Here is a 14,823-nt window from a genome sequence, read left to right as displayed (position 1 = left end):
GACTTTCAAGAGCTATTTCATGTATGTACAATCAAGGAAATGTATACATTGTCCTTCACACAGATGGTAGCATATTATGCATACCTTTCTGCACCTTGCCTTTTTTTGCTTAACAATGTCTGAAAATTGTAGAGCCCGGGATTTTTTTGTTCCTTGGTCCATGAACTTTCCATTTTGCTATACTGCCTATTATTATTAAACAACTGTTTTTTGTTAATATGAATGGACAGAGTATTAAATTATTATTTATTTCTAGCATATTGAGTACCTCACATGCAACATGATGTATTTCACATTTCTTTCAGGAAGAGAGGGTCACTGATTTATTTTATGATAAATAATGTTGAAAGTTAAAAAATAATAAGGCAAATTTATAAATAGCTGTTATTGCTGGTTACCAAAAATAGCTAATTGTATATTTACTTTTCCATTTGAGAAAGAATTGGCAGATGAAGTTTTCAGGGAAATCATTTACCTTCAGACTTGTGTAAAAATTTGTACTGTATGTACAAACAGTTTATCTCAAGGCCAGTGAGAAGCAATGATGTTATAAATGTCAAACCACAAATGTTTGTTTCATTTTCTAAATTTTAAAATCTCCAACCTCAAATGCATGTCACAGAAATAGTTTTTCATTTGTTTCTCAAAACAGTTTGTAACTATATATTTTTATCTTGATATGATTCATGATCATCTATATAAAAATACACCATTAATTTTGATCATTCTGGGTTTTTCTTTGGCCAACTTACCTATCAGTGCAATTATTGCTTTAATTTTCAGAGAAAAATAGAGCCTGTCAGAACCGTTTGATTTTAGATCTTATGGACCAAATTGTATCACAAAAGACACATCCATTAAAAAATGTGTCCCATGCCAAATGTCCATGATAATATTCATAGAGGTTGAGTACTTATATTTGAACTTCATGTTAGATAATTAGTAATTCTGCTTTCTTCCTAAAGATGGCAGGCCTTCTCAATGTATTATTTACATGGTAGTTCTGTTTGAAAATACTATTAGACTCCAACCATTGTTGATTGGAAAAAAAGTTAATCAGACTAAAAATATATTTTCATAACACCATCATCATAGTTAAAATTCAGTAGTTGAACAAGTAAGATCGTATTCATGATGTTCATAGCTTTAGCACAGCTTTTACGTGTGTTATCCTCAACCCTGAACACAGGGTCCTAATGGTTCTTACTGCATTCTGACTTTGGAATTCTTGATGTAAGATAATGAATAAAAAGGCTTGTCAAGAATTGTGATAAGTCATGTTAGGATCCTGCTATATTTATAAGTTTCTGTCCTATGGAGATGATGTCAGAAAACAAAAACTGGCCAACAAAACATCCCAAAAGGAAACAACACCCCTAAGTAACGATGTATTGCATGTATTTGTGGACATCTGAAATATTTTTATATTTATTCTTTGGTAAAAGTTTATATGTCCAAGTTCTACTTGAACTTTTTCTTTTTGCTTAGGTGACTTATTCTTTTAATAAGCAAAATAAGTACTTATCGGTGCCATTGGATAAAAGAACCACTTTGGCCTTATCTGCTGTAAAAACTAAGCTCACAAGGTAGTGCTCTAGAGCATGGAAAAACACTATATTTTGTTCCTCCTTTTCCCATCATTTCCATTTCTAATTAAAATGGTTATTGTGTGTGTGTGTGTGTGTAATCATGTGGGATTTTGCTGTTCAAAGAAGGTGGAGAGCAGGACAGAGGGTAGGCTGGCCTCCCTGCCAGGCCTCACAGGTAACTTTGATGTGGCCACTGCTTTCTAAGGCTGACCCTGATTATTGGTTCATCCAGAGAAGTAACTAGGTATTAGAAGACTGCATCACTTTAACCGGCTTCATAGTAGTGTATAAATACCACAAATCAGTTCTTTAATTTATGATGGGAAGTGTCAGGCACAATCGTTTCTCATGTTTATGGTTCAGTGCATTTTCTCCCAATAGGCAAATCTACATGGAAAAATAAATTATAATCAGAAGGTTGCTTGGTGAGCATTGAATCAGCTCTCAGCAACCAGTGTCAGTAAACTCTGGTAGTGCAACACACTCATCTTCCCCATAGGAATGCAGCTGCCACTCAGACCAGATATTGTTGAATATGCAGAGCATCCTTTCTACTAGACCAGGCTGCAGATGCATGGCCGGCTTTTGCTTTCTTCATTTCTTTTCTTACAGAGGTATTATAGACTTTCTCTTTTGATACTTTTTTTCTATTAGAATTTAATGCAGTTGAGCTGATTAATGTATGTAAAACACTTAGCCCAATTCCTGGTATACAGTAAGTACATGATAACTATTATGACTAAGCATAAGTCCAAGTCATCTTGTTACTAGTAATATCAAAGACAGTCTTTTGGGCCATTTTTATAGATGAGTGTGATCCATCTTTTACATTTTGAGTTATTTTCATCCTTTAATTCTTTTCATTTAATTCTTCAATTTTATTTATCCTTAATGTTGAATCCATGAGCTAATTAGGACAATGCCTTGGACTGTATGTGATCTTGCTATTGTTTTAACTTTAAGATTTTTATTCTTTTAAATTTCAGTTTCTTGCTCTGAAATACCCCATTCTCCACATTTCCCCCATCTGTAATGTGAATCTGTTGGAAGAGATGATCTTGAAGTTGCTGCTCAGTTCCAGAATACATTTGATTTTACATCTTATTTGAGTATACGATGTCAGTTGTAGCCATTTCCATCTAACTGTGCTTGCCTTCATTTTAAGCTCTGCTTAAATTCTTTCTCATAGAGTGTGAAGTTATTTTGAAAATGGTAGCACCATCTGAATCCTTAGAAGGATGGCCATGGCACTGGGAGGTTGTGATTGAAAAGTCCATGGGTAAATGTAGGATTTCAGCAGTCAGCAATGACACTACAGACCTGACAGATACACAACTGACAAATCAAAACATTTGTGAAAATGAGTACAGAAAGGAATAATTCAGATGAATCAGTTGGTCACCCCAGCAAAAATAATCATTGTCAGTCTTCTCTCCATCCATCTGGGAAGTGAGTTATTCTTTTAAGAGTCGCAAAGAAGATTCAGGAAAACGGGAGAAATTACCACAGCTCTTTCTGGTGCTTGTAAAAATACATATTATGGTGCATTTTTAAAGGTGGTGGTCTCAGAACCACATTTTGAGAACTGTCAAAGATAGGAAGCATTGTCAGAGTTCAGAAGAGAGATAGATCATTTCAGGCTGCAGTAGTCAGGGAAAGCTTAATGAAAGAGACTGGCTTTGGTCTGGGTCTTGAGAGATGGACAGGATTTGAATAGATGAGAGCAGGGAGAAAACATTTTTCGATGGGTGAAATGCCAAGAACAAAAGTACAGAGGTGGGAAACAATAGTGTAAGGGGAGTGCGGAATCAAATAGTTTGACTCAAAGGTTCTTAAATGTGGTCCATGAAAGAAAATTGAGGCCCTGCTTCTGTCAAATGACATCACTCACTTCAGACTTGGAAGAAATGGGCAGCTCTGCATATTTCTTTTCAGCATGCAATTGAATGAAACTGTTGATGCCTCTCAGTGCATCCAGCTTCACATTTTCATGTGCTTGCTGATGTCATCAAAGGAGAACTCCATTTTTGAACACCTTTTGGAAACTGGAAAGACTGTCAATATCTTCAAAATAATCGTTCTCAATAAATATTCAAATGGAAGAAGAAAAATTGCACTCTGGGGGCAGCTGGTGCACCTGTGATGTCAGGAACACAGCATGGTTTTCCTGCTTGATGAGGAAAGGATTGCTGCACGTCATTGTGCCTCGGTGCTTTCCATATCAGCAGCTGTTACCACCTTTCCAAAAGGTGTTGCCAAGAAACAGGAGCAGGGTAAGATGTTTTTCTCTAACCAGACAGAAATCTGCTGACTTTCCAGAAGTCTAATTGAACTTGAAGGCAGAGGAAATAATGTGACTTGAATCTAACTTGAAAGTCTTGGAGGAATTTGGTGTTACAGTTTGCAGGCCACCTTAACCTGGCAAATTCCATTCTATGCAATTCTGCTTTCGTTCTATTAAATATGTACCTTTGTGAGTCAAGGATTTCAGCACTTGTTGCCATAGGGAAAAAGTTGTAATGGATTATCAAAGATGAAGTATATGTTGCTATGTCAAAAGCCAAAGCACAGTTTCAACTCATTTAAACTAGATCTCATTGAGATGTACTACTGAACAGTCAGAATTTTCTTAATTTTTTTTCCAGGAAACAGTCATTTTTCTTTCAAAAGAGAAAGGAGGCATAATCCTTTATAAATATTGCTTATGTTCAGGAAATCAGCTTCCAGTGCAGTGAAATGAAGTAAATGGTGTATGCATTTCTGCGCATGTTTCTGGAGGAGGAAGTCCATATTTTTAGTCAGAATCTCTATTGATTTAGCTATTGTGGAGGCAGTGGGTTGCTCTGGATAAATCTGAGCAAAGGAATGAGAGGAAATCAGCTCATTTGAAGAATATGGGATGCGAAGCTTTGGCATGACAATGGCGAGTAATTTAGGGATTCAGGTTATCCCCCGCCTCTGAGTAATCTGAAGGTAATTTTCTAGATAGAGCTTCTCAAAGGTAGGAACCTTGTGTTATCTTTTTTGTTCATACTGTCTGAGCACAGTGCAGGAGACATAATAGCGACTCCAAAAATGTTGAGTTAAATTGAAATCACTGTATGGATAGTGAAAGCTGGACTGCAGCACCAATAATAAATGCTCTTCTGTCTTATTTGTATTTAACACTGTTTGGTTACATCATTTGGGGAATACTAAGGTTTTTGAGAGAAAATGTTTTATTAAAAGCTCCTATAACCTTCATTTTATTCAGGAGCAGTTGGTTAAGACAAACTTTTGGCCTTAGGAGGATTTGTTCTCTTTGGACATTTTATTTATTTCTGATAATTTTTACCAAAAGTATGCTTCCAGACACAATTATTGTATCCAGTACCTTCAGGGTGAAGGAAACTTACAGGATTGGTGTGATTACTTATGTCATCATCTGTTTAAACAACAAAGCAACATTCCAATAAACATCTAATCTTGGATTTGCTCATCATTAGATAAAATCAGCCTGACAACTCTGAGCTCACTTTAGCTTAAAATATATCTGAAACTTACAATGGATCTTCTATCAATCTAATAACAAAGCCCTGGAACACCTCTCCTGTGTTATATTATTATAATTTTGTTATCACTTTTATGCATGTTCCCGGAACAAGGCTTAGCAAAACAGACTCCCTAGGTATTAACTTAAAATTTTAAATTAATTTATGATTGGGAGACCAAGATGTTAAGCTTAGATTCTAGTTCATTGTCATATTTTAGTTTTGATCCCATTCAATTATTTCAAACTAAAGAAAGATTCGTTGAATTACTCTAAAACATTGGTATGATCTAAAACATTTGTCCCACATTTTTCTGTTTTTAGCAAACTTTGTGTTCCCAAGCCTGGAAATTACAAATCAAATTACATTTCTCATTTCTCAAAAGCCCAGAATTTTTTTTTCTGAAGTGGAAATTATTACTAGAGTTAAAAGATATAATGTCACAAAAGACAGTGGCTTTAACTGCAAAATGTTTAAGCAATAAACTCTTCTGTAATACTGTATTTTACGCAGAACTTTTGAGGAAGAAAAACTACTTTTGTGGACTCTATTCATTTTTAAAAATCTTTTGATGTCCACCACTTTGCTACACAATAGAAAAGAAAGATTTTCATAAATTTGAATTGAGATAAATATAGAATGGGTATGTACGAATGGAGTAAAATTCCTTGTATTATATTTTTTACTATAAAACATGCTTGTATGAAATTTGGGAAACATAAGTTTAAAAAGGGTTACCTGCAGCTTTATCACCTGGAAATAACTGCTTAACATTTTGATGTGTTTCTGTCCATTATTACATATGTGATGTGTCGTGTGTACACACATGTACACATAAGTATACACCCATACATGGTACAAATGGGGATGAAACTGATTTTTTTCACTGCATATAGTATCAATTCTTTTCCATATCATTACGTATTATTTCACAGCATTATTTTAATAGCAGTTTAGTATTCGCTTAAGAAAAAGACTATAACCAATACCTTATTGTTGGGTATAGGACATTCCCATTTTTTTTTTGCCATTTTTTTCTGGCATTTTTTTCTATTATAGATACTGCACTGAACACCCTGTATGAAAAGTTTGTAGGTATTCATAATTATTCCTTAAGGGAAAATTCTCAAGCTAGACTTTCTGGGTCAAAGAGTATTCAGACATTTAAGGTTTTTGATACATTTTCCTAAATTGCCACCAAGTTGTTGCATGAGACCTGAATTGGATCTGTTTTCCTATGACCACCGCAGTTTTCTCTCGTAGCACCTTGTTGGGCGAAAGTGGCACCGCACTGCCCTTGGGTCTGCAGCTCTCGCGGGGCTGAGAGGCGTCGGCGCGCTTTCCTTGGTTTCTAACCCGCATATCTTTGTCTTTCCTCCCTGGGGACCGCTGCCACCAGTGCGGGCCGAAGCCTCGCGAAGCCGTCGTCCCGCAGCGCCGCCGCCCTGCGCCCGGCCGCCCCCGGGAGCCGCTGCCCGCCCGCGGGCGCCGTCACCACGCGTCAGGCCGCTGCCAGCTGCCGCGCCAAGCTCCGCGGCGGCGCCGCCCGAGAGTGCCAGCACGCGGCTCGGGGCCTGGGGAAGCCCGCGGCTCCGTGAGCGCCGCCGCCTGGCCGCTGGCGGGACCTCGCCTTCGCTCCGCACCGCCGTACCTCAGGCGCCTCGCCGCGGCCGTCTCCACGGGCCGACCAGTCGTCCGCAGACCCCGAGTCCTCTGCCTCGCCTCAAACCCCTTTCACCCCTTGCCCTCGCCGGCCCTGGTTTCAGCCAGAACTCTCCCGCGAAGCCCTCTAGAGGACCACGTGCCTTAGGGACAGGCTGGGGGCGGCCTCCGTGCGAGTCCTCTCTGCCTGCCAAAATCCCGGCTTCTTTGAGAATCTTGTCACTGGACAATACCATCCTTTTCCTTTCAGCCTGTAATTTATAGATTTCCTATTCCTAGTGAGTTTTGTCATAATTAGTTCTTCAAAGACTAGCTCCTACTTGAACCTTCACCTCAAATCCTGGCATCGACAAACTAGTTTCCCCCCGTCCACCTCCCCCGCGCCACAACCCCAAACATTGCCATCTGCCAGAAGATTGTTTTAATAACTGTCCAAATCCTCAGTGACTGTGGGGTGCTTGACACAACTTGGAGTTGTGTTATGCACAACTGTGGTTGAACTTGAACTCCAACATCCAGTCCCCTCCTTCCTGTAACTTCATCTCCAGTGATTATTTCTCCCCTTCAGAATCAGTCCTTGCTACCACAGTTCTAGACCGTGTCATCATTAGAATCCGCATCCTCTCTACAGTCTTGTCTGTGGTGACCATGGCCTCTCGGAGCGGAAGTGACTGACAGGTCCCCCTGCCTTCCGAAGGCATCCACTGCTGGGTTTGCACTGAAGCCATGCTTCTCTGGCACTACTCCCAGTCAGTGAGCGGGCACAGCATGGGGTGTTGGTGGTGGCGCGTTCATGGAAGATGTAGGACTCCTCTGATGAGCAAGTTTGGCTTGGGAACACCTGAGTGGCCTGGTTGAAACTTTCTGAGAACTATGCTGCATGCAGCCTGAGGCTCTTGGGCCCAGTTCCCCTCTCCTTTCACAGGTGTCAGACCTGTATTATGATATGAAGTCTCCCTTCTCCTCTCCTGCTTCCTTCCCTTTATCCTTCACAGGAGTTCCCTTAATAAAACTCTTGCACATTGAACCCTGTCTTGTTGTCTGCTTCTAAGAGGACCTGAACTAGCACATCATCAGACATTCCATGCTCTGATCACCATCTTCCTATCCTAGATTCCTTGCTCACTGACAGTTAATTCATTTGCTTCATTTTTTTTCCCACTGTTTATCAGCCCCTGTCTTGCGTTCTCATCCTTGCTTGGTCTAGATTCTGTGATCCATTATCATGATCATTCTCCTTGAAATGCATTGCTTTCAGCACTCTTCAACCATAATTTCTTAATTTTCCTGACAAAATCCCAACTCTGGATAAATCTTACCATCTGCCTTCCATGGGCCTTACTGGGACAACTGAACATTTTCTTTGAGAAAAACACACGATTCAGCCAATTCATTTTTACTTCCAATCCATTAACTCAAACCAAGTTGGTGCTGTTGTTCCTACTGTAGTCTTAGTTCTCCACATCTGAGACTACTTTTCATACCTTTTTATCTCCTCAAAATGTTCTGATCTTTTCCTCCCTGTTTACTTCACATTTCCCTGAGAAAACAGAATTTACTACATACAGACTTCCTCATCTTGTCGTCACAAGACCCTCCAACCCAGTTACCTTGGTAACCTTCCTTTTTGTGGTAATAGAGGGAGCTTCACAGATCAGCCCCTCCTCTCATGCCCCAAATCCCAGCCCCTTTGCCTTTTCAAGGACTTCCTCGTTAGGTTTCCCCTTTCTCTCTTTTGCATCATCAATCCCACCTCCTCTCAATGGATTATTCCCTGCACACATGCTCCAGTGTCTTTCATCTTAACCACACCCACGTCTTCCCCATCTGTGAATCATTTCTCAGCTCTCCTTCAGAACCAAACTTTTTAATGGAGTTGTCTATTCTTTCCTACCGGGATATTGTGACACCAGTCCCACCTGGTCTCTGTGCTACCACTCTTAACCACTCCAATACATTTTTGATAGAGTGGTAGCAACAACCTTTCTCACAAATTGAATTAAGCAAATTGTTGCTTTTAGGATAAAATCTAAACCCCTTTACCATGGCTCACATAGCCTTGCACAATCTGACTGTTACCTATCCTTCCACCCCCATCTATGCTCCTCTCTTTATTGCCCACTCGAATGCAGCCACACTGGTTCTTGCAATATGCCAAGATATTTTCTGCACCTCAGAGGCCTAGGAAATGCTGTTCTCTCTGTTTAAGCTGCTTTTCACAGCCACCCTCTCTCCCACTACAACCGTATCCTTTAGATAACTGATTAAATATAACATCTTGAGAAAGACCTGCACAGAGCACTCTATTGAAAGTAGACCCTCCCTTTGTGTCCTCCCATTTGCTGTATCAGTCCTTTCTTTCCTTCATCACTCTAATCCTGTGTCCCAACTTGTAGTGTTATTTATTTGTTTATTTACCTTTGGGGGGGGTCTATTTCCCATACTATAATGTATAAGGGAAGAGACCATGTTTGGATGTCTAGATTCTTCAATATTGTATTCTCCGCCTGTAGCACAATATTTGATGAATACTAGGTGCACAATAAGTATCTGTCGAAGGAATGAATGAACATTTGATATTTTTTCTGTTGAGGGTTCACTTTTCGTTGATTTGTAAGAACTTTTTATATATCGAAACCACTAACCATTTGTTTGTTCTGCATGCTGCAGATATTTTGCTGTTTGTCAGATATCTATCAATTTAATCCATGATGTCTTTGATAAACAGAAATATTTCATTTTTTATTTAGATAAATCTGTCTTTCATGATTTCTGCTTTTGGTGTTATGTTTAAAAAGGTCTTCTCTTTTCCTAGTGTTATATAAATATCTGTCTATTTTTTATTTCATTTTTTCAGATTTGAATTTTTACTCCAAATGGAATTTATTTTTGATATAGGTGTGATTAAGGGTCTAAATATTTATTTAGTTATTGTATCATCATTTATTGAAAACTCCATTTTCTGCTGTTTTAAAAATTCCACATTTATCAAATATTAGATTCTTACACACACTTGGAGTGGTTTCTGAATTTATTGTTTGTTTTTTTTTTATCCTCTATTCCTGAACCACGTTGTTTTAATTATTGCCACTTTATCATTTGCTTTACTGAGTGTTTAGTTTCTCAGTTAATGGGGGTAAGTGTTACTCTTCTTTTTAAAATATTTTTGGCTATATTTTTTCATGTATTCTCGCAGATAAGCTTTAGTTATGTTTTGGTCACATTCCAAAAGAAATTCTATTGCCATTTTGTTCGGAATTGCTTTAACAGTATAGACTAATTTGGGGAGAATTACCAACTTTGTAGTATTAAATTTCTTATTCAGGAACTTGTCGTGTAAAGGTTACTGAAGACAATCTCCAAATGTTCTTTAGTAATTTTGTATGTCTTGCATATTTTTATTAATTGTATTGTTAGATATTTCATTTCTTTGTTGCATTTGAATGGGATCATTTTTCCATTATTTTTTATTACTGGCTGCTCCTTCTGGGGTCAAGCTATTGATTTTTGTATTTGATAACTTTTTTGAACTCTTTCATTAATACTCCCTAGTTGATTCTCTTCTAAGTAGCCAATCATTTTAAGTATAATTAATGGTGATTTTTCTCTCTTCCTTTATAATATTTATACCTCATGTGTTAAATAAATGATGGTAATAACTTTGCCCTTATTCCTGACTTGTTAGGTATGCCATTAAATTTTACCAGCTTTTAAATGTTAGCTCTTAGACTGAAATACAGGTCTTTATCAGGTTAAAGATGTGGTTTGATGGTTCAAATATACTAAGCATTTTATTAGAAGTTGTTCAATTATATTAAGCATACTCTAGGCAACTAGAAATGATCATGTGATTTTACTTCTCTGGCCTATTATCACAATAAATTATGTTAATAGTTTCTCAATACTGGATTATTTCTGCATGAGATGTATCCTGTTAAATAATGGTGTTTTTCCCCTTTTTTTCTTGTAGCAATGTTGAACTCAATTTCTTACATTTTATTTGGATTATTGCACTTATATTTATGAATAAGATTGGGTGTAGTTTTACATTTTTGAATTCTACCTTTATCAGCTTAAAAACCTAGATTGGTACATAGCATATGAATTGCCTATTCTTTGGGGTCTGGAGAAACTCACCCATAACATTGTTTAGGCCTCAATCTCTTTAAGGGAGGTTGAGTAGAAGACAATTCTCTGAAAACTTAAAAAACCTTTTTTTTTAAGTTTTAACTGTCACGTCTTGAGTATCAATTTAAAAAATCATATTTTTAAAGAAAAACATGCATTTTCATAGAATTTTAAAATTTGTTGTCTATATATAATTATAATTAAAAATATTTTTCTCTGTATCTCTGGTTATGGCTTCTTTCTCATTTCTGGTCTTTTTAGTTACTTTTTTCCTTTCTTTTATTAGACTTGCCAGTCTTTTTAAGGAACCAACACTTAAGTATTTCATCAGTTCTATTTTTTCTATTTGATATAATATTAATATAACTTTTCATCTTTAATTCCTTCCTTTTTTATGTTTATTTTGTTGTTTTATGAATGTTTTGTACTAATTGATGGCTTAGTTCATTTATTTTCATTTTTTTATTTAATAATAGGACACATAAGACTATAACTTTGCCTCTGGGCACAGCTTTGACTGCATCTCAGAAGTTTTGGTATGTAGTCTCTTAATTGTTGCTATTTAAAAATAATGGATTATATTACTCTTTTTATTTTATTTTTGACATATTATTTAGGATAGTGTGAAGTTTTTGTTATTGTTAATCCTACTTTCTTTTTAATAAAGAAACATTAATATTTATGTTGCTACTTTAATAAAGAGCTGATTTTGTTTGGAAAAAGTGAAATTATCTCTGAAGCGGTCTCATCTGAAGTTGTATACAAGCACCGTGGAGAGTTCCTTGTTACAAGATTCTACCAACAGCATCAGCTAGTGGCAGCTATACTAATTATTGACAGCAGGGAATTCGTATACCACTAATGCCAATAATTTATGGGAATTCTGATTTTATAAAGTCCTATTTATCCATATGAAAGTTAAGAAAGAACTTTAAAAATGTTTATTGGACCTCAAGTATGATAAAACTTAAAAGGTCATCTGATAACTAGAGCAACTCATCAAAGTTTATGAAATCAGGAAGGATTTGAATATTGTGAAAATGGACTTTGTCTCAAAATGTTGGCATTAGAACTATTTTTCTTTTAGACTTGGCAAAAGTAGTTTGAAAAATATTTGTTTTTTATAATTACAGATGTAATTTATGTACATAAATAAAATAAAAATACCCTGTAACTTCATTACCCAGAGAAAAGCACAGCTAACATTCTGTTGTATTTCCTACTAAGATTGTTCCTGTAAATCTTTCTCTCTTTCTTTTTGTTGAATTGGGCTCATATTGTTTTTGCTTATTTTTTTTCACTTATTATCTGTGAGCATCTCCCTGTGATGTTGGAAATGGAGATGATTGGGAACTCATTGATCTCAGTAACTGTAGCTCTAGGGCAGGGCTCTTCTTGCTGTGGATTCTACTGTCCAAGCTGCTTGCTTTTCAAACTGGAGCCTTGAAGGCTCCATGATATCCTTCCACTTAATTCCTTTTTTTTTTTAACTGGCCATAAGTAGTTTCTATCCCGTATACTCAAGAACTCTGATACAGTGATTTTTTTTTTTTGGATTGATAGCATTTTCAGAATTCTACTGCCAAGAGATATATTATGCATACATGTGCAGGCATGTGTGCATACACACACACACACAGACACACACACATGCACGCACACACATACACACACATCATACAAGTCTGGGAAATATAACCTACTTTATTTGTCTATTGGGGATTCACAGGCCACATTCTTATATTAAAGGCTCCTGGACAGGTGCGGTAGCTCACACCTGTAATCCCAGCACTTTGGGAGACTGAGGCAGGTGGATCACTTGGGTCAGGAGTTTGAGACCAGCCTGGCCAACATGGTGAAACCTCGTCTCTACTAAAAACAAAACAAAACAAAAAAAGCTGGGCATGGTGGCACACACCTGTAGTCCCAGCTACTTGGGAGGCTGAGGCAGGAGAATTGCTTGAATCTGGGAGATGGAGGTTGAAGCCCCAAGATTGTGCCATTGCACTCCACATTCCAGCCTGGGTGACAGAGTGAGACGCTGTCAAAAAAAAAAAAAAAGCCTCCTAGAAGTTCTGCATTAAAGAAAAAATGTTTGCTTCAAAATATGTATTTCTTTCAAACATTTTGTTATTGAATACTTTCTTCTAATAAGACCTGTTAATAATTTTCATACAACTTTGGAAACAGTGAGTTTGTTTATTGGCTTAGCAACATACTCATAGGCCTTTAGTTTTGTTTCCACATATCAGTGTCAATTAAATTAGCATTAATAGTCAACTCTCAATTGATTTATCATATGGAGAAAGTTTACTTTCTTTATTTTTGAGATGGAGTTTCGCTCTTGTCACCCAGTGAAGTGCAATGGCACGGTCTCAGCTCACTGCAACTTCTGCCTCTCAGATTCAAGCGATTCTCCCACCTCAGCCCCCCGAGTAGCTGGGATTACTGTCACGCACCACCTAAATTTTGTATTTTTAGTAGAGACAGAGTTTCACCATGTTGGCCAGGCTGGTATCTAACTCCTGACCTCAGGTGATCCACCCACCTTGACCTCCCAAATTGCTGGGATTACAAGTGTGAGCCACTGCGCCTGGCCAGAGAAAGTTTACTTTCTGATGCCTCTTGTTGCTTACTGATTAGTTGGTTCCAGCAGTGCTATAGGATGTGATCTCAGGATTGCAGTCAGACTCAGGCAAGACAGGTCCTGCTTTGGACTCATACTTTACAGGGCTCTGCCCTGGCCCTCCTTTGGGTACTCCTGCTTTGCCAGGGTAAAGCATCTATGCAGCCAAGGGAATATGTCCACCTGGAACCTAAGCTTTCTTCTTTAGGCTACATTCTGGGCTCCTGGGGCCCAGAACTCTCAATCCAAACAGCCCTACCTTCAGGTCCATCCTATTGTGCCATCAATTGAGCACCCCAGGACCAAAGGGAAGCCAAAGGATGGCCATTTGCAGGGGTGTGGACACAGCCTGGTTCTGCAGGCTGAAGAACCACACACAGGCATGCGAGGCCCTTTGGCGAGATGCAGTGGGGGTGTGGGATAGGGATCTATACTTACCAGGCCACCATGTTCTAGCACAGAACTCCAAGGAATCTAAAAATTCTTAATTTGAGTGTAGCCTTCTAGGAAATTATGTAGGTATATTTGTCAGCATACAGCAATAGAACACATTTTATTTAACAATTCATTGGCTGGGTTTGCAACTTTGAAAATATTTGGGGCTGGGTGCAGTGGCTCATGCCTGTAGTCCCAGCTACTGAAGTGGCTGAGGCAGGAGGATCTCTTGTACCCAGGAGGTGGAAGCTGTAGTGAGCCATGATGCAGATCCTGACAGAAAGAAAAAGGGAAGGAAGGAAGGGAGGGAGGGAAAGAAAAGAAAAAGAAGAAAATATTTTGCCATATGGTATATAAGCTTCTGTTTTTACTCTTCAAATATTAGGGGTGAGATTGGTGCTTGGAGGCTACAAGCAAAAGTTGCAATCACAATGGCACTGGGAAGTCTTGGGGCCTCAAGGGAAAGTGGCTGCAGGGTGCAACTTGAGGGAGAACCCTGGGTGTCAGTCACAACACTCAGCCTGATGGAGCCCTAAAGCTTGGCATGAAGCACAAAAGCCTTCAGTCTTTGAATAGACCATACACTGAATAATGAGTACTTCAGCAGGGACCTCTGACCACAGTGGACTGAAGACTAGAGACTCTTACCCCAAGTCCTAGGCACTACAGAAGCCTCCAGAATTCTGTGCTCTTGAAGGCCTGCCAAAACATGACTGATTTTGATTTTTTTCCTACATTGGCAAGTGAGAAGCTCAGAAATCAGACTGAATTTTATTTAGAAAATTAAAGTAATAGCACATCTGTTAAACCCAAGTGTAATGGTATGAGAGTCACAGTAGCCAAATTGTGATAA

At 38.2% G+C, this 14,823-nt stretch overlaps 1 protein-coding gene across 4 annotated transcripts in view; it reads left to right on the top strand.

Annotated features, from left to right (window-relative positions):
* ZNF800 (zinc finger protein 800) overlaps positions 1-9,601 on the top strand; it is a 258,362-nt gene extending 248,761 nt beyond the window's left edge. For all 4 annotated transcript variants that reach the window (XM_030825472.1, XM_030825474.1, XM_030825470.1 and 1 more), the window contains exon 6: positions 6,519-9,601. In XM_030825472.1, the coding sequence (XP_030681332.1) occupies positions 6,519-6,717 (199 nt within the window). In that variant the 3' untranslated portion in view covers positions 6,718-9,601. The remainder of the gene's footprint in view (positions 1-6,518) is intronic.
* Positions 9,602-14,823: the final 5,222 nt, after the last annotated feature.

The sequence above is a fragment of the Nomascus leucogenys genome, chromosome 13, assembly GCF_006542625.1.
Source record: "Nomascus leucogenys isolate Asia chromosome 13, Asia_NLE_v1, whole genome shotgun sequence".
NCBI lineage: Eukaryota > Metazoa > Chordata > Mammalia > Primates > Hylobatidae > Nomascus > Nomascus leucogenys.
The sequence above is the reverse complement of the archived record's forward strand: the minus strand, read 5'-3'. Positions and strand labels throughout refer to the sequence as shown.